General features: G+C 40.0%; 1 protein-coding gene across 9 annotated transcripts; it reads left to right on the top strand.

Moving 5' to 3' along the window:
• The first annotated feature begins 177 nt into the window (after nucleotides 1–177).
• Nucleotides 178–24457, top strand: pnpla7b (patatin-like phospholipase domain containing 7b). 9 transcript variants are annotated; one of them, XM_004574204.4, is made up of 35 exons: nucleotides 186–289; nucleotides 892–941; nucleotides 4050–4118; nucleotides 5466–5553; nucleotides 6130–6209; nucleotides 7606–7700; nucleotides 7788–7928; nucleotides 8266–8425; nucleotides 8848–8928; nucleotides 9081–9209; nucleotides 9395–9475; nucleotides 10321–10441; nucleotides 10537–10617; nucleotides 11112–11188; nucleotides 11365–11514; nucleotides 11684–11761; nucleotides 12264–12469; nucleotides 12562–12693; nucleotides 13125–13248; nucleotides 13363–13552; nucleotides 14042–14191; nucleotides 14390–14453; nucleotides 14564–14732; nucleotides 15063–15245; nucleotides 15332–15450; nucleotides 17222–17378; nucleotides 17558–17674; nucleotides 17804–17873; nucleotides 18090–18206; nucleotides 19328–19476; nucleotides 19588–19740; nucleotides 19829–19945; nucleotides 20914–20998; nucleotides 21157–21296; nucleotides 21411–24457. In XM_004574204.4, exons 2-35 carry the CDS (start codon nucleotides 894–896, stop codon nucleotides 21474–21476), a joined length of 3987 nt encoding a protein of 1328 aa, XP_004574261.1. In that variant the 5' UTR covers nucleotides 186–289; nucleotides 892–893; the 3' UTR covers nucleotides 21477–24457. The 9 variants fall into 9 exon arrangements, 8 of the variants coding, with proteins under 8 accessions (XP_004574265.1, XP_004574261.1, XP_004574264.1 ...); XM_004574205.3 differs by having other exon boundaries at nucleotides 187–249; XM_076890689.1 differs by lacking the exon at nucleotides 186–289 and adding an exon at nucleotides 343–590.
• The last annotated feature ends 1476 nt before the right edge of the window (nucleotides 24458–25933 follow it).

The following is a 25933-nucleotide window of genomic DNA, read 5'->3' as shown; positions in this document are numbered from 1 at the left end:
AAACATGTTAGCATATAAAAAGATTTTAAAAAAATTGTCCGTGTTCAAATGAACTATGGGTATAATTTCTATTATAAAAGCTATTGTTTTTCATTCGACATCTTTAAAAAAAAATCGTATATTCTATTCGGTGTTGCTGTAGCCTTTTGTTAAGAGAGGTTTTATTTTGATAGGTATGACAGGACATTTAGATTGCTTTTTCCAAAGAACTGGAAAGCACGTAAACGTAAAAACTTTGGCATAAGAAAGGTACATGGCAACATTCTTTGCTTGACTTTAGTCTAAAAAGGTAAGCTAGAGATTGTATCTTGCGGTTTCTCACTAGGGACTCTGTCACCGCAGACCTACTAGTTTAGTGTTTCTTTTCCACTCCATTGTCCTCTTGGGTAACGGAACAGAGCTACACACACATGCAAAAATGAGAATTACAACTTTACAGTTAAAGTTAAATGTGATATTAAAGGTAAGGTTGGAACTGTAGGTAGACGCTGTTTCCATATTACGTTGGAATCCCGTCAACCAGGATCAGCCTCGTTATGATCCGTGTTGTATTTGGATCTTTTATATGATGACAAGCAAATAAGCGAGAAGTAAGTTTAGTAAACAAAGTGAAAACGTTGTCTTTCCCCATGTCGAGCTTTGTACTAATTCAGATATAGATACGCATGCGGCAGGGTTGCAGTGTGTCAGCGCGGGAGGGAGTGTCTGGTTACCAACAGTCAGTGAGAGCTGGAGGTGATCTTTAACCCAGATTTCTGCTCTGTGACCTCGTTTCGATCAGCTGGAGAGAACAAAGATTTAATGAGTAAAGAGTCACATGAAAGGTTGGGCTTTGCAAAGTTTTCAAACATTGTTTTAGGGTGGCATTTTCTTTCTTTCTTTTGAAAATAGGCATGGAAGACAATGATGAAGAGGAGCTCTGCAATAAGTCCAGTAATCCAGTAAGTCATTTGTTAAACTTCAGTGTCTAAGTCTTATGTCCTTAAAGCTACGTAAAAAAAAAAAATCCCTCTGCTAATTGAATGATCATTTACACTGCAGAGTTGCAGCACCTCATTACAGGGAGTGCAGAATTATTAGGCAAGTTGTATTTTTAAGGAATAATTTTATTATTGAACAACAACCATGTTCTCAATGAACCCAAATAACTCATTAATATGAAAGCTGAATGTTTTTGGAAGTAGTTTTTAGTTTGTTTTTAGTTTTAGCTATTTTAGGGGGATATCTGTGTGTGCAGGTGACTATTACTGTGCATAATTATTAGGCAACTTAACAAAAAACAAATATATACCCATTTCAATTATTTATTTTTACCAGTGAAACCAATATAACATCTCCACATTCACAAATATACATTTCTGACATTCAAAAACAAAACAAAAACAAATCAGCGACCAATATAGCCACCTTTCTTTGCAAGGACACTCAAAAGCCTGCCATCCATGGATTCTGTCAGTGTTTTGATCTGTTCACCATCAACATTGCGTGCAGCAGCAACCACAGCCTCCTAGACACTGTTCAGAGAGGTGTACTGTTTTCCTTCCTTGTAAATCTCACAGTTGATGATGGACCACAGGTTCTCAATGGGGTTCAGATCAGGTGAACAAGGTGGCCATGTCATTAGTTTTTCTTCTTTTATACCCTTTCTTGCCAGCCACGCTGTGGAGTACTTGGACGCGTGTGATGGAGCATTGTCCTGCATGAAAATCATATTTTTCTTGAAGGATGCAGACTTCTTCCTGTACCACTGCTTGAAGAAGGTGTCTTCCAGAAACTGGCAGTAGGACTGGGAGTTCAGCTTGACTCCATCCTCAACCCGAAAAGGCCCCACAAGCTCATCTTTGATGATACCAGCCCAAACCAGTACTCCACCTCCACCTTGCTGGCGTCTGAGTCGGACTGGAGCTCTCTGCCCTTTACCAATCCAGCCACGGGCCCATCCATCTGGCCCATCAAGACTCACTCTCATTTCATCAGTCCATAAAACCTTAGAAAAACCAGTCTTGAGATATTTCTTGGCCCAGTCTTGACGTTTCAGCTTGTGTGTCTTGTTCAGTGGTGGTCGTCTTTCAGCCTTTCTTACCTTGGCTATGTCTCTGCGTATTGCACACCTTGTGCTTTTGGGCACTCCAGTGATGTTGCAGCTCTGAAATATGGCCAAACTGGTGGCAAGTGGCATTTTGGCAGCTGCACGCTTGACTTTTCTCAGTTCATGGGCAGTTATTTTGCGCCTTGGTTTTTCCACACGCTTCTTGCGACCCTGTTGACTATTTTGAATGAAACGTTTGATTGTTCGATGATCACGCTTCAGAAGCTTTGCAATTTTGAGACTGCTGCATCCCTCTGCAAGATATCTCACTATTTTTGACTTTTCTGAGCCCGTCAAGTCCTTCTTTTGACCCATTTTGCCAAAGGAAAGGGCGTTGCCTAATAATTATGCACACCTGATATAGGGTGTTGATGTCATTAGACCACACCCCTTCTCATTACAAAGATGCACATCACCTAATATGCTTAATTGGTAGTAGGCTTTCGAGCCTATACAGCTTGGAGTAAAACAACATGCATGAAGAGGATGATGTGGACAAAATACTCATTTGCCTAATAATTCTGCACTCCCTGTATAAAGACTTAGTGTAGCTGTTCACCTCAGTCAGATCAGAATATTTTATTAACCCCAGGAGAAAATAGTTTTGTTGTAGATGCTCAATTAAAATACAAGTATGAAAGATGGAGCATGTAAATCTTCTATATAAATAATAAGGCCCTCAAAGAGTAATGTTGAATAAAATATTACAAAGTAAGTGATGCATGTACAAGAAAGAAGTAAACAAGATATTGTAAACAAGATATTACAAGTGACTATAATCCCGGAGGAGTTGTAAAGATTAAACCCACAGATAGACCCATAAAGAGTTTAATTTCCACAGGTAGGAATGATTTGGCATTCTGTGGTGCATCGTGTTCAAATGGCTTACTTGAGTCAGAAGATAAAAAGAACTAAGGGGCATAAGATAAGAGAAAATATTAGATGTACCATAAGGTGAGGATGATTTTGAGCCGTGATTCATGCAAACATGCTCTAGTAGTAGAACATGTAATCAGTAAAAGAAACCGTTTATGTCTTTCCCTCCATAAAGACAACATTAATGACAGAGTTTTGACACCTCAGTATATATAAATAAAGTTCTGGTTTGATGACTACCAGTATGTTAGTTTATGAGTTTTTCCAAGGGCAACTACATAGTCAAAGATCACCCTCACTAACATCTGATGCACACCAAGTCATTTTGTTCTATAAGAAGGCCTGAAATATGACAGAAAAGAGCTTCAAGGCTTACTCCTAGTCTGCTTTCATTGAGTAAGAAGAAGTTAAGGGGTTGTTACATGGAAACAAGAAAGCAAATAAAAAAATAATTTCAGTCTGAAGAAAGTTAATGGGGGATGACTTAAAACAATTTGTTTTAGAGGTTGAACTGTAGGGCTGTACAAAGGATCAGCATAGAGTAATTAAGAATTCAAATCAATATTTATTTATATAGCACATATTAAAACAACAGTGTTGACCATAGTGCTTCACAGTCAGTAAAAACATGAGACAATTAAAACAAACAATAAAACAGGACGACAAACAATAGGTAACAACACAATAAGCTAGAACAGCCAACTAGTTAGAATCAAAGGCCAAAGTAAAAAGATAAGTTTTAAGACGTGATTTAAAAGACTGAATAGACTCGGCAGTACGAATATGAACAGGGAGGTAATTATAACTTTGAGTACATAAAATAAGTCTAATAGACCCCAGGAATAAAAACACGGAGCTGGAAATTAACAGATATTTTCCACTGTGGCTCTCAATTACAACTAATATATTATAGAATATTGTGCAATGCTTTATCAGACTGTTAGATCTTTTGTGTGAAAACAGACTGTATTTTAATCTTGTCTTGACTGTTCCCAAACCTGATTCTTTTCTGAATGCACAGCCTGGCTCACCTTCAGCTGTGAGTCATTTCATTTCCTTTGTGTTGTCTCTGATGTTTCATAAGCTGGTTCCGCTGGATAGGCTTAAGGCCACGATGGAACTTTTTGTGGAGGAACGGACAGAAGCCAATATGGTAAACAGTGGAAGTTGGCTTGTGTGCCTTTATATACTAAACGATATATAACAAAAAACTGAAAGGAAACAAAAGAAAGAATTAAGTAAATTCATGCAAATAGTGACTAAGTGTGAATGCTTGCTGTTATTACTGTATGTTTAAATATTATTTATATTCCTTTAAAGGTACTCATTGTATTCAGAATAAGTTAAATTTAGAAGAATTTCCACCAGCAGGGGTGGTGTTTTACTTTCTGGTAAAAGACCACTCCTGCTAGTGGAAATTGTCCACCCATGTAATAAGAAAAGGCAGTATTTAGCCTGACACATATTCTGTTTAACAGACAAAAGCTACAACCTATTGATCCTTCAATACATAGATATATACATCTGTAGATTGATGTAATGATCTGTTGATAGAGAGATCTATAACTATCAGGTGATAAGAAGCCAGCTGAATGGTAGAAAAAGATCCAAGCCAATGCATTCACCCTGTCGGTCATTAGAGATACCCAGCTGGAATAATAAGCTGGTCACAGGAGGAGATAGATGCCACCGAGGTCTTCACATGTATTCTAGCACCCTAAGGCTCTATGAGCAACAGAAAGAGGGAGGGTGAGGGTTAAGGAGTGTCAGAGCCACAATCCAAGATGAAACACGGAGCATCTGCGAATACATCCCTCTGAATGGGATGTTCCATTGACAGAGAGAGGAAGTGGCAGACATCAAGAAATCCTACCAGTGGCCAGAAATGGGCGGACTAAAGAAAAGGATAGAGGTTTTTTATCATGGCAGCACAAGAACAGGCACTAAGCATCAGATCAATAGAGGCAGGACTCTATTACAGCTGACAGGTTCTAGACTGCAAAGGTGCCATGGAACTGATCAACACAGAGCAGCAGGATGCAAGGTGCAAGCTGAGACCGCAAACACCAAGGCACAACCAGTTGGCTAGAATCTGGAACATCTGTACCACATATGGACAAGAAGTCCCCAAGTCCAGATGGGAGACACCACTAAAGGTGGTTGAGAACAGTGGAGCTAAGGTCCTGTGGGACTTCCAGTTCAGGACAGACTAGCAGGCGCTGGCACAGTGGGGTTTGACAAGGAGCAGCACCATCTTGTGGTAAAAGTTGGTCTTGCATGAAAGTATGGTTTGGTCCTATTTTAACTTAAGCTGTTTATTTTCTCATTACAACACAGGCAAGCTTTTTAAATACTCTGTTGACAGCCTTAGTTGAAGGTTTGAATATACAAGGAGTACTTTTAAAATGTGTTTTAGCTTTTACTTTTTTAGGTACACAAATGTGCAAGTGAAAGTGTTTTGATGTTGGGTATGCTGTTTTTTTTTTTTTATTTCTTCCAGTGGACAGCTGTACTGATCGGAGCAGTGATGGTGATGTCTGTCGTTGGAGTTGTTGTGTTCCTCCTTTACAGACGATACAAACTATCAAGTCAGTTCTCTGCAGGCTGCACACCCCAAACCCATGCTGTTTCAGTGTATCTAAAAATATTCAGTGATGAACAAGTTGCAGAGCTCAGAGTCATAAACCTTATAGTTTAAGTATAAGAGTTTTCTAGTCTAACATTGATATGACTGTTTTAGCTGATGTTTGTTGTTAAAGTATTACTGCAGGGTGAGGTTTAAATGCAAAAATAGCTTATAAAACGTTTTGAATGTAAACTATTAGATACTAAATACTATTTGTACTACTATTTCTGTCTTGGTTAGTTACATTAAACAGGTGCAACTGAAACAAAGAGGTGGACAAACTGTCCATAAGTTAATGTAATTCAAGTCAATGATGGTATGTCTTCAGCCCTGATTTAAAATACATAAATAACTTAATTAAACAGAGTTGCAGTAAAAATGTGACAGTAAGGTGACCTTTAGCAGATAGCCTGAGACTATTGGACAGTGCTTATTGAAGGAGCAGTGTTTTATAAATCAACAGTTACATTGCAGAGTTAGATTTCCTGCTCTGTGCTGAGCACAGACAGATCTTACAGAGGTTTTGTGGTTCTTTTAGAGGAGGAGGCTGGGGTCCCCCACTACCGTTTTAGGAAGCGAGACAAAGTGATGTTCTACGGCCGAAAGATCATGAGAAAGGTAAGTTATTTCTTGATGCACACTTTGAGGGCACCATCACCCCCAGCAGGCGCCCTTCTGTTGTGTGTGTTTTATAAATCATGTGTCCACAGTCTTTGTTGTCTGTTATCATATTTTGTTTTTCTTTTATTAATCAAGCTAAAGATGATGGCAAGAAACAAACTTATTCAGGAATCTTGATGACTCATTTGAATGCTATTTTTGTATACTTCACTGCATGATCACTAATAGTTTGCAGAAGTCTTTACTGAGTGACAAATGTTAGCTGAGGTTGCACTGACCATTTTTTGAGTAATTGATGATACTTAAAAAAACTGAAAATTTTACAGAGAAAAACAAAACCTCAATGCAGGTCTGCAACGTCATGTATATGCTGTACAAGTTACAGAGAACCTCAATCTCTTATAAGCAATCATTTAGTGAAACAGAAGAGACCTTGGGCAAAACCATACACTGTATATAAAAGATGGACATAGCCACCATTATGTTACTTACCCAATTCAGGACTCTGCATTTCAAGGCCTCACCATTAGTGTTTTGGCCACCATAGTGTGAGGCTTTTCAGAGCTAAAAGTGACTGTAATTGTACAAGAGTGTGGAGCACTAACTTATCAGCTAACATGTGTATTCCAAAAATACCCGAAGTTCACCCACTAAAACTGAAGCACAAACTTGCTGAGTCGTCTGTAGGCACCAACAGGACAAACAGAGTCAAGATGTTCAGTTTAGTGACTCAGGCTCTGCTAGTTACTAAAGCATTTTAACACAAGGGTTTATGGGGAATAGTCATAGACAGGAGAACAGACAGTATAGTCAACCAGTCATCCATTGGTTTGTCATATTCAGTTTTGAATCCTGGGAGTAAGAGTTTTTGCTGTCACCATCTTGCTGTCTTGAAATTTAACCCTTTAAAACCGGTCAGAGCGTGTCCGCATCGTTTTGCGTAACTATTTTTAAATCCACATAGAACCGGAACCACGTAAGTTAGCACAATGATTTTTTTTTTGGCATATGAAACTGTAGTAGTTGTACTTACATCTTATGCCATCAGCTTGCCCTAGGTCACGGTTTCCTTCCACATATAGCTTTTGTAAAATATACTTTACAGTATATAAAAATTGGTGTATCTCAAAAATAGAACTATGAAGACACTCAAAATAAATTTCCTGTGATGGGAAACTATTTTGTGTAACTTTTTTGACAAGCAATAATGGCTTATAAATGCTGAAAAAATTAGTGTGCTGGAATTTAGCTGGTGCTAACAGCCTTGTCATTAGGCATGGCTGCTAGAGAGAATCATATACCTTACAGTATCTATATCTATCTATACTGGCACGTGTATTATCATCAGAATGCCTTCTGTGTAGCATCATGTTTCTCTTTCTTGCTGTTGCAGGTTCAGACACTTTCCTCGGTGCCTGCTTCCAACTCAAACTCAGCCGTGCGGCAGCGAGTGAGGAAGAGGACTAAAGTTCTTTCTATAGCTCGCAAGTGAGCCCCTGTATAAACAGAAGAAGAAACATAGTGTAAAAAAAAAAGCAAAACAGCAACAAAGTGTGATAAGTGTGTCTGTTTTAGGATCCTGCGCATTCGTAGGGAGCCCCCGACCCTGCAGCCCAAGGAGCCTCCTCCCTGCCTGCTGGAGGCTGACCTCACTGAGTTTGACGTGCAGAACTCCCATTTACCCTCTGAAGTGCTGTACATGCTGAAAAATGTCAGGTCAGTACTCTTGATACATAATGGGCCTCATTCAGCACCAAACTCAGAAAGTAAAGTGATTCACAGAGTGCTAATGAGTGTTAATGTCAAATTAATAATTTGAATAATTCACTCAATTTTTATATTTATATTTCAATGAGTGAGCCTGGTGTCCATGCAATTCCGTCTTGGGGACCTTCAAATGCAACTTAGTGTTATCTGTAAACCAGAAAAGAATGACTAGGTCATTGTAAGGATTCATCTGTGGTTTCGCAATCAGTATTAGGCATATTCATTCTTTGATATGTAGCATGATTATTCCAGCTAGCAGTAACAGAACTATGCCGTGCGCACACAGGGTGCTCGGGCACTTCGAGAAACCTCTGTTTTTGGAGCTGTGTCGTCACATGGTGCTGATCCAGCTGCACCAAGGAGAGGGACTCTTCCGACCCGGTGACACTGATGACAGCATTTACGTGGTTCAAGATGGCCGCCTGGAGCTGTGCGTCCACGAGAATGTAAGCACCCGTGCAGCTTCATACAGTTAAATGAGCTGAATATAAAGGGCTAGTATTGATTCGGGGGGCACATTCTTTTTGATTATTAACACTCCAGATGAGTACCAGTGCTTCTTTCTGTTAGGTCAAAATGATTGATCACGCCAGCTTGAAAAAAAGGAATTCAATTGAATGGAATATTTTCTTTCTCTCTTTGTAAAGCCTAGAGATGGTTGTGCTGGAAACTACCAGTAGATCAGCAGTTTCTGAAATCGTCAGACCAGCCCATCTATCACCAACAACCATGCCATGTTCAAAGTTATTTAAATCACCTTCCCTCCCCATTCTGTTGCTCAGCTTCACCAGGATGTCTTGACTGGCTCGGTTCTTGTGTGCTGTTTTTCTGTTCTGATGTTCTGTTCTCACTGTGTTTATTACTGCAGGATGGCACCGATGCCGTAGTGAAGGAGGTGTTACCTGGAGACAGTGTTCACAGTTTGCTCAGCATCCTGGACATCATCACTGTATGTGTGCGGTCCCTCTCTCTCTTCATATATCTCTCACTGCACTGCTAATTGAGGAATTCTTTTTGCATTTTCTGTATTAGCGATTTCTTGGTTTCATAAAGCATTTTACTGCGAAACATCTCCTCTGATCTGCATCATTTAATTTTCAGGGTTACCCAGCACCTTATAAAACAGTATCTGCGAGAGCTGCAGTTCCCTCAGCTGTCCTGCGTCTTCCAGCTGCAGCTTTTCAGTCAGTGTTTGAGAAGTATCCAGAAACTCTGGTTCGTGTCATCCAGGTAAAGTGTCCACAGAAAAAAATGAATCATATTATTTATTAGCTGGGCTGCAAATACTGTATGTATGCTCTCCACGAGTAAATAGCATTCAGCAAAGCACAGGGCGATGATTAAACTGAATCCACCCTGTACAGCTAAAAAGAACAAACACATTTTCTTTGTCACCTTTCCTTCTTGTCCTGTAGATCATAATGGTGCGGCTTCAGAGAGTGACATTTCTTGCCTTACACAACTACCTTGGCCTTACCACTGAGCTCTTCAACCCGGTAGTGCTCTTTCATTTACCTGTGACATGAATAGTGCAAAACTGTTTTTGATTGGATAATTTCTCCTCGCACTCTTGTGTTGTTGCCTTCTTTTATTAACTCATCATTTTTTCCAGTTATGAAACACTGTCTCAAAACAGAGAGTAGTGCTTACATATAAAGACACTGAGTAAATTCTGTCTGGTGATCCGCAAACAGGTCGTTTGGTAGGACTGGTACTGTACAGTACTACCATTGGTAAAGACAAAAGTCCACAGGACACATTTAACCAAGTAATCTTGCTAACAGAAGTACTTTGTGCTTTCTGCTCTTGTCATGTGAGCCTTATCTTTGTTTCTGCCATTCTTTTCTGTTGCAAAAGCTTTTTATGTTTGTTTTTTCAAAGTGTTTTCTTCAGAGCACATATTTAGTTGTCCTGCAAGGTGTGAGTTATCATTGATAGTGACAAGTACCCTAATGATATCAGCATATAACAATTGTTCTCCATAATCTCAAGAGACCCCTGATTTTTCTTCGAGGTTGCTAAGTTACCGACCTAGAGTTTAGATTTTGGGAATACTATCAGAATATCTGAATTTTGACTCTTTTTAAAAAAAAATTTTTTACCCAAGACCTATGTCTTCATCCAAAACATAGGGGTGGTTTTAAGGTTGGTTGGTCAGCTGCAGACTCCTAGAGGTAGCCTAATCTGTAGTATTAGAAACATGGTTTTGGGCTTTTGAAAAGTTTTTTCTCAAAGTCAGAGTTTAAGTTTGATTCTTACTAATATTGATTTAAGATTTCAGATCATTTAAGAAAATTCTTGCATTAAAAGGTGACTTTTTTGATTAACTTGTGTTTATCAGGAGAGCCAAGCGATCTCCTTGGTGTCTGTGGCAAACGTTCTGTGTGAGACTCATCCACACAAAGGTTTCCGCAGGCAGCAGTCTCACTCTGATGATCTGGGCTCTGAAAAAGCTGACACGGGTCAGAAATAACAGCATTTTCTCAATATGTTCACTATGAGACGTAAGCGATGTGCATCAAGTAAAACTGCTCATGTTATCTGTTTTTTGATGTAGCAGAAAAGTCCAGCCTCTCTTCCATGTCCACATCAAAAACCAAGAGATCCCGCTCCCTCTCCAACCCGATTACTGTTACAGGTATACATACATGCAGTGTCACTGTACACACACATATATGTATACTTCTAAAAAAGTTAGGGAATTGTTGGCTTTTTTGACAGTGCCATGATAAGCGTTTATTGTTTTGCATATTTGTCAAATTTAAACATTTCAGGTCATCAAACAAATGTTAATATTAGACATATCTATCGATTGATCGATAGATAGATAATACAAATACAGGTAAATACAAAATGATCATATACTGTATACAGTGCTGCTGACTTTAACTGAGGATACAGTCAGGAGAATACTTTAAGGCTCTCCTTAATTTGGGTTTCGGTCAGTTTGGGTTTAAACCAGTCTCTGTTCAAACTTGTGGCGTAACCTCGTAGGACCTTCACATATGTGGACATCAGATTTTGGGTTATTTAGACTAAAATACTCTTGCTCTACAAGGGCCTGATATCCACTTACGAAGACATTATACTGCTACTGTTCTATCGAAATTTTAAACAATTTGTGTTTTGCAGGGGAAATGTCACCTGACTTCAACAGTACATACGTTCCAGGTGCCAAAGAGGAGACGGTGCCTCATAGTCCTGTCAAGGTCTCTGCATAGAAACTATCTTTGTTACACTTTCAGGGAATTGCTGGTTTATGTTGAACATTGGGCATACAGGGCATCTAACTGTGCACCCATCACACCATATATGCACATACACAGTTACTAGAATGAGTGTGGATCTCACACACATTGTGTTTTTTTTGTCTTTACCTCCTCAGTCTATTCTAAAGAAGAGTGTGACAGTGCAGCAAACTCCATCTGCTGTGTACCATTACAGTGATGCAGGAGGAGGAAGTGTCTACCATAATAAAGTCAATGCCATTTTCCAAGCTGCTAAAAAGGATTTGCTGCAGGTCATCCAATTAAAGGTAGCTTACAATGAAAAACCAAAGGTCAACTGAAAACAAATGAGGAGATCGTGTTTTTAGCAACAGTAAAATTCAAAAATATAAACTTTATTAATCCCACAGTGGTTGTATATTTGAGTCCTGGCTACTTCTGAGACTGTCCTCTGTGTGGTTTTTTTGCACATGTCAGGACCCCAGTCTGCTGGATGGGAGGGTGAATCTTCGCCAGGTCAAAGCTGGATCTGTTGTAGGCCACCAGGGAGACCAGGTCAGTTTAATGACAACGGACAAGAATCCTCATCCTCCTCTTGCTCCTCCTTGTGCTTCTTCTCCTTCGTCTCCTTCGGTTTCTTCTTCTTCTGCTTGCTTTGGATTACCAATGATTATTGTAATTGGAGCAAAGTAATATTCTTACATTTAACTGGCTATTAGTCTCAGTAGCTCAGTTTAATAAAACAAATGCAGGTCTTAAAGGTTCTCTGTCACATCTGTTTTCTTTCTTTTCTTGACATTTACTGTTCCTCGTTTAATCAGGGTACTTGTGGATATTAAAAACTGGGCTGATCAAACACATCAGCTGATACTGATTTAAGAATGTGTTGCTCAGTTTTAAAGAGGATATGTTTTAAACCATGGGAGAGTCAGCAGAAACAAATGAGCATCAGGCTGCTGAAACTGCAGGAAAATCCAGCACTATCACCTTTTTGGTTTCATGCCACTGACTGGTGAAAAGTCACAAGACCTCATTTTCTTCTCTACATGTTTTTCAGGACGTGAGTGTGGCCTTTGTCATCTCAGGGCTGCTCCATGTCTATCAGCGTATGATAGACCGCGAAGAGGAGACCCTGCTTTTTGTTACTCACCCCGGGGAGTTGGTGGGTCACCTGGCTGTCCTCACAGGGGAACCCCTCATCTTCACAGTGCGAGCGCACCGAGACTGCACCTACCTCTCCATTTCCAAGGCCCATTTCTATGAGTATGGCCGAGCACATGCACAAGCAGTCAGCTGTTTGCTTGCCTCAGTGTCACAGCCAGGCTTCAAATACATCTTAATTTTAAACTTTGCAGGATTATGCGCGAGGAGCCCAGGGTGGTGCTGAATGTGGCTCACACTGTGGTGAAGAGGATGTCGCCATTTGTTAGACAGATCGACTTTGCCCTGGACTGGATGGCTGTGGAGGCTGGACGTGCCGTCTACAGGTACTTTTACTAAAACTGTTAATGTGCAGGCAACATAAACTGCAATTACTTTCGATTCAAAAAACTTCCTTAATCTATGGAAACACTTTTAAGTTTAATTATTAATTGTGATGGAGTCAAAACACCTAAAAATTTGCCTTCACATTCCCATTCAGTCCACTTGCACTTGTCCATCTGCAGTGTGCGCTAAATGTCATCCAGTGTAAACAAAGCAGCCAATGAAGTTGAATTTCATTTTGAGAAATAGAGCATGAATTTCCATGATGTTCTCACATGCAAGGTGTCATAACAGCTCCGAAAATAGCAGCAGAACTAAAAGCAGATGACTATGAAGTGGGAACTTTAAGTGGGAACTTTATGATCACAGCTTATAAATGTGTGATTTAAATTGATGGACTTTTTTTCTTACATGATTGCCTGTTTGCTTTTAGACAGGGAGACAAGTCAGACAGCACCTTCATCGTCCTCAGTGGCCGACTGCGCTCTGTCATTGCAAAGGATGATGGGAAAAAAGAGCTTGCCGGGGAGTATGGCCGCGGAGATCTAATTGGTGTGGTGAGTTGTTAGAATTGTGACCTCCTGTTTAAGTTTGAGAGAAAGTTTTAGAAAAAACGCAAGACGTGGAAAAACAATATTTTGTACCATAACATCTCTTTCATGATTGAACAGGTTGAGGCCCTGACCCACATGAACCGAGCCACCACAGTCCATGCTGTTAGGGACTCAGAGCTGGCCAAGCTCCCTGAAGGAGCTCTGAACTCGATCAAGAGGAGATATCCCCAGGTTGTCACTAGGCTGATTCATCTGCTGGGGCAGAAGATTCTGGGCAACATGCAACAGGTCACTGGACCCCTGGCTGGTAATCTTTTACTGTTTTTACTTTGTGTGTTTTGTGGTTTAGGTCCACTTAGACAAGGTTCACTGTAAAACAGTACAAAGTTGTCCTGACTGATCCCTTTATTCTACAGAGGTGAAACAGTAGAGTTACAAAGGAATCAGTGCTGAGGTGAACTGATCGATCTTTTTACTGTTTCTGTAGTTTCTCCTCTTTGACTTTCAACTATCAAACATCAGAAATTTGTGGTGTAGGTGGTCGTGGGTGGAGTTTTAAGTCTTGATTATAAATTTTTAGATAAATTTTTGGAGAATATTGGCTTTGACCATTAAATTTCTTTGCTGTGGCATCAGTTTGCATAGTGTGTGAGTGTGTCTGAGAATTGTGCTAGCCTGTGTCACATGCTAGAAGCATGAGCGTTTGAAACCCTGGAATTCATATTGGAAACACTATGAACAATGTACAGAAGATTATATTGCATATGTGAAATATCTAATGGCAGAAACTCTTCAGCTCGTAGTTTAGGTCTCCACACGCCTACCAGCAAGTGGGATGCTGGCAACCCAGTCTCCAACCTGTCCACTGTGGCCATCCTGCCTGTGTCCGAGGAGGTTCCACTCACTGCATTCACTCTGGAGCTACAGCATGCGCTCTGTGGCATTGGTACACACACACACACACACACACACACACACACACACACACACACACACACACACACACACACACACCATTAAAACAGATGAAGGGAGTAATACTGATTATTCCAGTATTACTGATATGGGATACTATTAGCTATTAGCTATTAAAAAGGGGGGCATACTGTTAAGTTTAAACAACCTAATGCAAGTCTTTCTACAGGTCCCACTTTACTCCTGACCAGTGACAACATAAAACAGCGCCTGGGTTCTGCTGCTCTGGACAGGTAGATCACGGAAATAAATACAGCTGTAGTTGAAATTGACTTCTGCAGTTTTTCATAGGTTGATCTAACTCTAATGCAGTGACATGCTTCTACCTCATCTCTACCTCAAGTGTCCACGAGTACCGCCTGTCCAGTTGGCTTGGCCAGCAGGAAGACATCCATCGCATCGTCCTCTACCAGTCTGATCCCAGCCTCACACCATGGACCCAGCGCTGCATCCGCCAGGCTGACTGCATCATCATTGTGGGACTGGGTGAGCAGGAGCCCACAGTGGGCGAGGTCAGTGTAAATATTACCTTATTTTGTAGAGTTTGAGAAGAATGTGAGTTAAAGCTGCAGGAGATGTTACTATTCCACAGCCAGCCAATTACAACAGCTTTTCATTCGCTTTTCTTTCCAAGCTCCTTAGATAATGCTTGTGTTGAATTTCAAGAGAAATCAGAGGGAAATTCTTTATTTGGGAAACATCTCCTGGGTACATAGATACCATATAGAAGTTGTAGAAACCACATCTGTTTGTGACACTTAAATACAAGTCTGCGTTAAAGGTGTTTATTGCATTCATAACGACCTGAGTGAAAGCTCTCTGCTCATGTTCTGCATGTGTAGTTGGAGCGAATGTTGGAGAGTAGTGCAGTCCGAGCCCAGAAGCAACTCGTGCTGCTTCACAGAGAGGACGGCCCACCGCCCAGAGGGACGGCAGAGTGGCTCAACATGCGAAGCTGGATCTCCAGACACCATCATCTGTGTTGCCCCCGCAGGGTGTTCTCCAGGAGGAGTCTACCCAAGCTGGTACAGACTACAGAGTCTTCACTAACCACTGACCTGGTTAGCAAATGCCTACATCTCTTTTCTGTGTCTGTGACTGCTTTTTTCAGAGGGAGTTATACCAGCGTGTGTTTGAAAAATGTCCAGATCGTCATTCTGACTTCTCCCGCCTGGCCAGGATCTTGACCGGAAACAGTATCGCCCTGGTGCTAGGTGGAGGGGGCGCAAGGTAGTTCTGCTGCTTGGGAACATATTTATTGATTAACCACTTAAAAAGGCTTTGTTCAGCTAACTGAAGTTTTGCACTTTTGCGCTTAGATCCGTGAAAATATAAATGTCTAAATTAGTGCCAGCCGCTGGTCTCAACCTCTTGCTTACAACCCCTACCCACTCTCCTTACTTCAACAAGAAAACCCCACTCACTCACAAATTCACCTGCTACATGGAAGGACACATGGCGTATGTCCACACTGCCAAAATGTTTGTTTGATGTAGCAGAAGAGGCGAATACAGAAAGATAGTGAGGAAAAAAAATCACAGTATACCGAACGTGTGGATTTATTTATTTAGTTTGCTCAGTTTTTCTTTCTTAGTTTGATTGTTTTTGCCCTAACTCATCTGATAAGTAAATGAAAATATAGACATTTGGTTAGCAAGGTGCTGATACGTTTTTACAGGTGGACATAAGACCATATTGATATTTTGTTGATTACCATATGAGCCTTCCTCAGGTTGGGAATATCTGCGCCAGAGTTTTGGGTACACCTTACTGTTACTGCTACATTAGGATTTGAATACATCTGACGCCTGAGTTATTCTTACTGAAATATTAGATCAGCAGAACAGTTCTTTTTTTGTGTGTTTTTCTTGTTGTGTAATGACTGTTTCTTTTTTCACCGCTCTGGCTTATCCTGGAGCTCTGGCAAGGTAGGGACCTAAGACACCCGATGATCACATGACTACAGCAGTAATGCTTTTACATGTGACCTATTATTGAATCTGTAGATTCAGTCTTAGCCATAGGTATTTGCTGTGTGTCATCTATGTAAGCACTTGTGGTTACATTTAGTACTTTTACTGCATCAGTACTGGCAGTTCAACTGAACCCTGGGAACTATTTTTTCTTCCGAAATGATTTGCAAATTCTTGCACCGGTGTATTGCTAACACCCTGACAAATATGTTGTATATTGAAATTAATTCAACATAAGCATAGCAGTTGTTGTGAGAACAGCATTTGTAGGACACAACCAACAAGCATTTGTGATATATAATCACACGGTCTTGATGCTGATGCGAGATGAAAGTAAAAGGCATGAAAGTAACCCATTTGCTTACTTAAAAATGAGCTATCCAAGTTGCTTCCTGCCAAAACTGATGAGCACTGCTATCTTTCTGGCTCTATTTAAAATCATCTGAAATATTTTTATATCAGCACTTAAACATGCCCAGTAAATTGCCAGCTGTGTCCTATTTTGGTAGCTTCACCAACATGAATAGGCAGTTTCTGCTTTATTAGCTAAAACTCGATATTTTGTGCCTATTAGTGTAAATATTTTTATATAAAGTCTAAATATGAAACTAAATAAAATATCTATTTGAGCAAGATATTATGAATATTTATGGTACATTTTATTAGTAGATTGTGTTTCCTAGCACTTTCTTTATTCTAGCTTTAGCCAAGAAGAAGCTAACAATTAATGTTTCATTAATATTTTTTATAATAAAGCTGTATTTGCAGATACATTTAAACCAGTAAGTAAAAAAACATCCACATGATAATGTAATTGTGCAGTGACACATAATACATCCTGCCTCAAGTCTCCCATCATCACCAATTAAATATAAATTTTATTAAATGCAACGTGATTGTTTAAGGCTGCACTGTCTCCTTGGACTTTACATTCAGTCACTGCGTGCAGGACTTGGGTAGAACTCCTTGTGCACATATTGGTATATGTCTGAAAAGGAAAAGAAATCGTCTAAATGAATGTGTTTCAGAGGCTGCTCTCAGGTGGGCATCCTGCGGGCACTCAACGAGGCGGGGATCCCTGTGGACATGGTGGGTGGCACCTCCATTGGCTCGTTCATGGGAGCACTGTATGCTGAGGAGAAGAGCATCAGTCGAATGAGGGTCCGGGCACACGAGTGGGCCATGGTGTGTGCATGACACACTCTGCTGACACCTGCACTGATATTTTTAAAGAGTTTCACCTCCCTGAAATTTCACTAGTTTCACTTCCAGATTTCTTTAGACCCAAGTGAAAAGCTGAATTGTTCTTTATCAACCATGGTGTGTTTTTCTTCACTTCCCTTTTTTAAAACTTTCTTCTTCAGGGTATGACTTCATACTTTAAGAAGATCTTGGATCTGACATACCCAGTTACCTCCATGTTTTCTGGAGCCTCCTTCAACTCCAGCATTAGCTCAGTCTTCAAGAACAAACAGATAGAGGTAAGGAGAGTAGCGTTTCAAACACCAGCAGCTTGCATCATGTGCATGTAACACATTTCTTGCAAAGTCACAGCTCACGTGCCTTTCTGTGTTATGTTTTTTTTCTGTTTCCAACCTCTCCACTGCCAGGACCTGTGGTTACCGTATTTCAACATTACAACAGATATCACAGCTTCCGCTATGAGAGTTCATACTGACGGTGTGGGAAACCTCGTTTTTCCTCTAGTACTAGAAGCACTCTGACCATTTAAGGAGCTCCACTCTTTCCTCAGCTCTTTAAGAAGGAGCTGAGGAAAAAGAAGGGAAAATATTAATTTAATTGTGAGATGTTTTGTATTTAACCTAATCATTAATTTGTGGACAGTGTTTTCACACACTTCATACTTGTGACTGTACGATTGTCCTACATGATTAGGTTCGTTGTGGCGTTATGTCCGGGCCAGCATGTCTCTGTCAGGTTACCTGCCACCGCTTTGTGATCCCAAAGATGGACATCTGCTCATGGATGGAGGTTACATCAACAACCTACCTGGTGAGAAACACTGAGAGGGTAGTAAGCTTTTCTACTCGCGCTGTGTACGAGTTGAAGTAAACTGAGGTGATCGCTGTTTGACTCACAAGAATAGTTATGTCAAGGTCCTCTGTATTTGTAAGGTAAAGGATCCACACTAATAATAACAGAGAAAACCCTTAAAGTCAGACAGTCTCTATGAGCAAGCACTTGGTGACAGTGGGAAGGAAAAACTCCCTTTTTAACAGGAAGAAACCTCACATCAGAACATTAGGCTCAAGGAGGGGCGGGCATCAGTCAGACCAGTTGGGGGTGAGAGGAGGGAGACAGGACAAAAGACACTCTGTGGGGGAGAGCCAGAGATTATTAATAACTAACAATTAAATGAAAAGTGGTGTGTAAACACATAGTGAGGGGAAAAACAGTGAGAGAAGAAGAAGCCCTCTGTGCATCATGGGAAGCCCCTAGCAGCCTAAACCTGTTGCAGCATAACCTTGAATCCATAAGGAAGGATTAAAGGTCACCTGATCTACCCTTAACTATGAGCTTTATCAAACCCCCCTCCCCAAAAAACAACATCTTGAATGACTTAATTTACATTCATAGTAAACATGACCAAACTTTCTAATAATGAGATCCGCATATGATTTCTGTAAACATGTTTATCATATTGTTAGCTCTGTATGATGCCTCTGAGCACAGACAGCCTTAACATCTGAAACACACAGCCCTGTTTGTGAGCACAGAAGCCCCTCCCACTTGATGTTTCTGTCTTCCTTTTATGAACAACAGCTGATTGGAAGAAAGCTGACTTCGAGAGAGAAGAGCTAAAAGTGCTTATTTCATAGTGAGGATGGTCATTCAGAATATATAAGCAGTCATTCAAATATGGCTATGATGCAAGCAGATGCAGACCACCGTTTAACAACAGATATTAAGAAGACGAAAGTGGGGTGTCGTGAGACAGCATGCTTATCTGCAAACTGCAGAGATGTGCAAAGCCAAAGAAAGTAATATTAGCTTATCAGTGGGCGTATATGATTGGCAGATACACAAAGAAGAATAGAAACAAACATTTTTGACTATATTTATTAGCTGAAAGAGGAAACTGGTTATCAGAATGTGTCTCTCATGATATCTAGCTGACGTGGCTCGCTCCATGGGTGCCAAGGTTGTGATCGCAATCGATGTTGGAAGTCGAGATGAGACCAATCTGACCAACTACGGTGATTATCTGAATGGCTGGTGGTTGCTGTGGAAGCGGTTCAATCCACTGGCTGAGAAAGTCAAGGTGCTTTGATTTTACCACAGCCTGACGTCAACTGTGGGCAGAATGACGGCCACTAAACACTCTTTGTTCTGCCATCATAGCCCTGTCAGACTGAACAAACTTTCCCTCCAGGTCCTGAACATGGCAGAGATCCAAACACGGCTTGCTTACGTCTGCTGCGTGCGGCAGCTGGAGCTGGTCAAAGACAGCGACTACTGCGAGTACATCCGACCGCCTATCGACCGCTACGGCACACTGGAGTTTGGCAAGTTCGATGAGATTGCTGTGAGCTTCTCCTCTCTTCCTCCATGTTTTATTTAATTCTATTTAATCTGCTGGCCCACAAACTCACTGAGAGGTTCACTATCTGCAGGAGGTGGGGTACCAGCATGGGAAGACACTGTTTGATGTGTGGCAGCGCAGCGGTGTGGTGGACAGTATGCTTAAGGACCGACATCAGGAGGAGTTTCATAAGACCAAAACTGGTCACGTGAGTGTAAATAACAATACAAATAGATTGTTCAGCTGCGATCAAGTTCGACTCTTGTTCTTACTCTTGTTATATAAGTTTGTGTCAGATACACAGGTAACCTAACCAGGGCCCTCTACTATAAAACAGCAGCTCGCCACATTTATGACTGTAACGTTTAATAGTCCATCATAACTAACTGCAAACAGATTTACAGACGTTAAATGTTTTCTCCTGTAAAGCAATTTTAATAGTATGTTTTCAGACACGGTTAAACCCTACCTATGATATCAGAGGTTTAATGGTGATCCTTTTCCCTTCATCCATCCATTTTTTTTTTAACTCTTTATCCAATTCATAGTCACGAGTGGGGCTGGAGCCTGTCACAGCTGTCACAGGGTAAAAAGCCTGCGTTGGACTAACAGGTCAATAGTCCATCGTTGGAGAGAGGCAACCATTCATGTTGACATTCAAACCTTCAGTCACTCAAGCTACTTGTTAATCACCAACTCATGCGGCTAAAGTAAAACAGTTTCTCTCTTTCAGAAACTTTTAGAAACTCAGTTTGAGCACTTTTTGAAGCACTTTGTTGTTTGGCTCCAGCAGAGGGACAAAATAAAAAAACTTTAAAGGTCTTTAATCCTTTAAGCCCTGAGCTGCGTGTCATCATTAAAACTCTGGATCTGAGTTGTTATATTGTTCTACTGCATTATTTTATTCACTGTTCATAGCTCATTAATTATGTAGTGTTTTATTCAGCATTATTATTTAATTTTCTATTTGTGAATATTTATTTACATGTGCATTTATTTTTAAATTGCTCATAATTACATTTTAGTGTATCTATAGACTAAAGTGAATGTTTATTTGCTTATATTATTTGTTTTGGTGTTTGGCTGTCGAGTACTACAGTCTTCAGTCACAGACAGTATGAATCCAGTGAAGGTGGTCTTAAAGTCTTCGCTGGAATGATGAGCTCTGTCTTTCAGGTGGTCACATGTCCAAATGCCTCCTTCACTGACCTGGCAGAGATTGTGTCGAGAATTGAACCCGTCAAGAATGCTTTAATCGAGGGTTAGTAAAATCTAAACTAGAAATCTGATTTCTTACATGAACAACGCATATTACAATCCATACTATATTTTATTATTTTAGCTTCTTTTTATCTGCTCTTCATTTAAAAGCCTGATCAATGAAAGGTTCTCCTGCCGTCTCTGATTTTGTCCGCCTAGAGGAACTCTCCGATGAGTACCAGACAGACTACGATGAAGAGGCGGTGGAAAGTGCACTGTCTGACTATGAGGCGTTCACCCCCGGTAGTGAGCACACAGAGGAGGAGGAGGAGGAAGAGACGGCAGATACTGCTGAAACTGTGTGTATTAAATCAAGCTTTACATGAACTTTGTCAATATTTGGCTTGTTTGGACCTCCAAAACACTCAAAAATTAGAAAAATAAAAAGTTACATGTAAAAAATCTTTTAACAGGATGAAGACGTTCCAGTCAGAGTTCGGCGCCGATTGAAGAACCCCCTGCAAAGTGCTCCTCTGTGATTTCTTGTCAGGTGTGCTATGACTGGAGCACAGTGCTCACTCTCCAGTGCAGTGTTGGCTGTGGTCCAGTGAGCAGCGACATAACACGCTTACTGAACACTTCAGTAAGGTACAGTCGATGCTGCCTTCAGACAGTCACAAGTTGCTGTCGTGGTCTCCTTCGGGCTGATGCGATGCTCTCCTACTGTCGGAGCACCTGTAAAGTTAGGCAGTTTGGCAGAATAGAAGTTTTAATAATGAAATGAATACATCTTAAAAAAACAAGAAACAGTGTGTTTTGTTTTAGCTTGTTTTATCGTCACAGCCTCTGACAGTGTAATTGCACCACCAGTCTTCAAAACCTAATACTTGATAAACACCGAGCCCTTTCTGGGACAGTTCTCTTTCGCCTTGCTGCTTCCGGCCGTGATGTTCTGATCCATACAGTCCTATACAGTATTCTGTTTTATACACATTCAAGTTAAAAACTGTTATGTCGTTACAGAACACTTCAAGTACAGTGTTACCCTCGTTTCCATCCAATAATAAAGGGATTTCTCCTCTTTAAGAACAGTCCGCACACACACACATGTGCCAAATGCACTCTTAACAGTGGCTGTAATAAGCTCTTTCAGACAGTGTGTGCATCATTCACATGTTGAATGTATGTTTTTTTACATGAAGGATTACAAACGTGTATGTCTCCTTTCAGCTTGTGTTCCAGTTTCTGTCTAACTTGAATGCATAATTCAAAGTAGCTGATGATTGAATATATCATTAATGTAGCTATAGATGGTTCTGATCAACAATATCCTCACATGTCATGGCATTAAAGTTGGAAGTATTAGTGATGACTGTATTCTACTTAAGGGAGGTGCTTTCACAGATTCACTGTCACAGGAATCCCCTGGTTGGTGCTAGGTGGGATAAGGCTGTGGGCTGCTCTGCTCTGCCATCACTGATAAAGTACGTTGTTGATTACATTTACACTACACACGTGTCGCCCATAGACATGCCCAAGGACTGATAGACAAATGTACTTGTGTCACGCTCCATGCGAGTTAACATGGAGGGCACAAATTGGAGGAGTGGCTGTCTTGAGAAAGCCCTGGTGTGACACGGGTGTACGACAGATTACAAAGTAACACTGTCACTGCTTGTAAAATCCTATTGAGAAAAATCCTCACATCACAACTTCCCACTGTATATGCACATGGAATTTTTTTATACTCTCTCTCACATAGTGTGTCTCTCATCAAGTTTATTATCAGTTCCAGTTTTCAAAAAGAACCCCCTTAGTGTGCCAACCAAACGTGTTTGACTATTCCAGTTTTTTTTTTAAAGCCATCCCACCACATTTCAGAGAAACACTGCACTTTTTAATTACTTAAAAAAACTTTTTTGTAACAAAACTATATTTTTGATATTTATCTGACAGCATAAGGTCATTACTTTCATTCTTTCTTATTTTTATAAAAACTGTTGCAGTTTTGAAAGCTTTCGGGTATCTGTTAGAAAAAGCAAATATATTGAGGGTGGTGACTGTGAGCTCTGAGACTATATTCAGAGTTTTATTAATCCATCTCTTTTTTAATGGGCACAGACACTGAGATTTGTTTGTTCAATCAGTGCTGTGAAAGCACTGGTTCTGTGAAACAACTTGGTTTACTTCCTCCTGCTTTTAGGCACCTTTCTTCTGATTGGCTGCCCCTCTCGCTTGCATTTGGAGCAGTCTGAATCCTGAGCTTTTGGCTTAGGAATTACTTGTACATACAGTAAACCATTTGAACTTTGGACATGCCTAATATGAACATCAGCCATTTTGACAGTATGAAACTCACCCACGTTTATGTTGGGTAATTATGGTGCAACATTTGTAACTGCAGAGTGTCATCAGTTCCTGAATCACAGCAGAAGAGAACATGCCCATGGCTGATCCAGTCTAGCACCAACCATGCCTAATGGATCATTATTATTCCTCCTGTGCTTTCCATTTCAGAATGGTGTCTTAAAGAAGCACTATGTCTCATATTCTGTTAGTACAATTCATTGGAGAACATTTTATTATGCGTGCTGATACATACTGTGTTTTTATTTGCATAGTGTGTGATTTTTTTTTTCTTTTTTTTTAAGAATTAACATTGTCTCAAATTGAAAGTAGCGCATTGTGCACCTATCAGAAATGACCATTTCAGCTTGACCATCACTGACAAGCTAACTGCTGCATGCTTCATAATACATAAATATTACTAAAATACTAATGGTAAAATGATCTAAATTTTAAAAACAAGAATCTAATTTTTCTAACCAAGTATACAGCACACCATTTACCTTGTTGTGGCAGAGAAAACACAGATGTAGCTAATATCACTAACAGTGGCCATGAGACAGCCGAGTTAAATGGGATGAAGAGAACATTGATGCTATTCAGAACAGGTGTTCTTCAGTATGACTGTGCAGGTCAATGCAACTGTGCCATTAAAGGGCCTTACCTTTTTTATGCCTCCTGTCTTTACACTAACCAAACTTCAATTTTAAGGTCTGGAGTAAATGAGTTTTACTATGTAATTTGTCATGCAGTTGCAAGCAGCACTACCTGCCCTGTCTGGGAAATGAGTACCTAACATTAGCTCTGCACTATAATGGATCATTATGCCGTTTAAAGCCAAGTTTTTTAATCACTGTGGTTTATTATGTGGTGTATTAATATTTCATATCAACTGACTGTCCAAGTTTTACAAGAAAACAAAAGTTAAAGTTCCATAGAGGGAATAGTTACCATGACATTGCATGTGAATAACTGAAATCTTTGTTTTCCATTTGTTGTGATGTTTCATCCTTAAACAGAATTATGGAGAGTGATTTTGAATGTTAAATCATCAATACACTGTGTGTGTTTATTTCTTTAATCCGTGGCCTGTCTGAACGCCAAAATGATGCGATGCTGCATAAGTCTGCAGATAAAATGTTGTTACTATCTCCAAAATAAAACTGGAAATATATGCTTTTTTCAGATGGTTATTGGTTCACACGACAAACTTATAAACTATAGAATTGTGTAGGCCTTCAACTTGCAGAGTTTCATCATATCAGAGAGCTGAAAAATTTGTTTCAACTCAGTTCAGTTTTTTATTTATCTCAGATATTGTATAGGATATGATGGGGCCTGATTATTCAAAACCTTTTTTGTGAGGAACAGGCTTTTAAAAGCATTTCTGGATTCAACAGGGAACCTATGAAGAGAAGCCAATATGAGAGAGACATTTTTATCTCTAGTCTCTGTTGCTATTCTCACAGTGGCGTTTTGGATTAGAGTAAGTATCCTCTTACACGCCAATTTAATTAGACTTTTTGGGCCAACTACAAAAACTCAGTTTAGCCCAAATTTAGCCATTGAAGAAGAAGAAAAAGATCATCCACCTATATCCTAAAGTCATCATATAGCTTAATAGATGAATGTAAGTGGATATTATCATGTAAAGTCACAAACTCTTCAAACTTTGTAGTAGGCTTTGAGCACACTTTATGCACCAAACTGAGGATCTAACTAATGTCTGCAGATAAGGGGAAGCTATAAATAGATGCCAAAGTTTCCATGCCTGGGGAGTGTGACTGAGAAATGGGAGTTGCAACAAGATTGGCAAGAGCAAGAAAAGATTCTCATCTATAAATCTGCTGACGGGGGTATATAGAAATCCTAAAGTTACCATGTGATTATTCAGCTTTAGAGGGGAAGGGAAGTGGGAGTGTGAATGATTTGCATCTTCAGCAGAAGATGCCTCACCAACAGCTCTAAACTTGTTTGTAGATGTGACAAAGTGGCTCACTTCCTGGTGCTTGCACTGACCATTGTTTTCAGTCATGAACTCAACTACAAAACAAAAGGAAGAAAAATCATCAGAAAACAAAACTTGTTTGTTGTGTTGGAATCTAAGCAAAACACAACCACAGAGAAACATACAAATGTCAGGCAATTTCTTCCTAATAATCTGAATAATGTCACAAAAACAGATGGAAGCACTGCATGGCTCTGATGCTCTTCACTGAGGCAGGTAGAAAATGTAAAATTTAGCTTCGTGTTATGTAGTGCATTATGACTTTTTGACATATTTGAGGATTATGTTTTATTTTAGGTCTCCTTATGGGTTGTATACCTTGACTCGGGTGCTGGTAGAAGGCCCACGGCTGATATTTCATTCTGCCTAACCCTGATGAAGACAGAGTTGATACACAGTTGTCTTTTTTTAATGCTAACTTCAACTTTTATCAGAGACTGAGTGCCTCGCTTGTTTTCTGTTATTTGATTTTAATATGTTTCTCTTGAGTGTATCCAAAGGTGTTATGAAGATATCATCCATGAGCAAAAATGTTGTTTTAAGCTCATTTTATCTTGATTTTATGAGTTTGAGAAGTTAGACTTCTCCAACACAATACAGTATAAATGGACACACAGGACACCAGCCAGAACATTTCATCCT

Source organism: Maylandia zebra, linkage group LG12 (assembly GCF_041146795.1).
Source record: "Maylandia zebra isolate NMK-2024a linkage group LG12, Mzebra_GT3a, whole genome shotgun sequence".
In the NCBI taxonomy this organism is placed as follows: Eukaryota; Metazoa; Chordata; class Actinopteri; order Cichliformes; family Cichlidae; genus Maylandia; species Maylandia zebra.
The sequence above is the reverse complement of the archived record's forward strand: the minus strand, read 5'-3'. Positions and strand labels throughout refer to the sequence as shown.

What these genes read in the sequence shown, in the direction of transcription:
- pnpla7b (XM_004574202.5), top strand. An exon ending in TACATGCTGAAAAATGTCAG is followed by an intron (nt 7,929 to 8,265) that starts GTCAGTACTCTT and finishes GTGCGCACACAG; the next exon opens with GGTGCTCGGGCACTTCGAGA. An exon ending in AGCTGTGCGTCCACGAGAAT is followed by an intron (nt 8,426 to 8,847) that starts GTAAGCACCCGT and finishes TTATTACTGCAG; the next exon opens with GATGGCACCGATGCCGTAGT.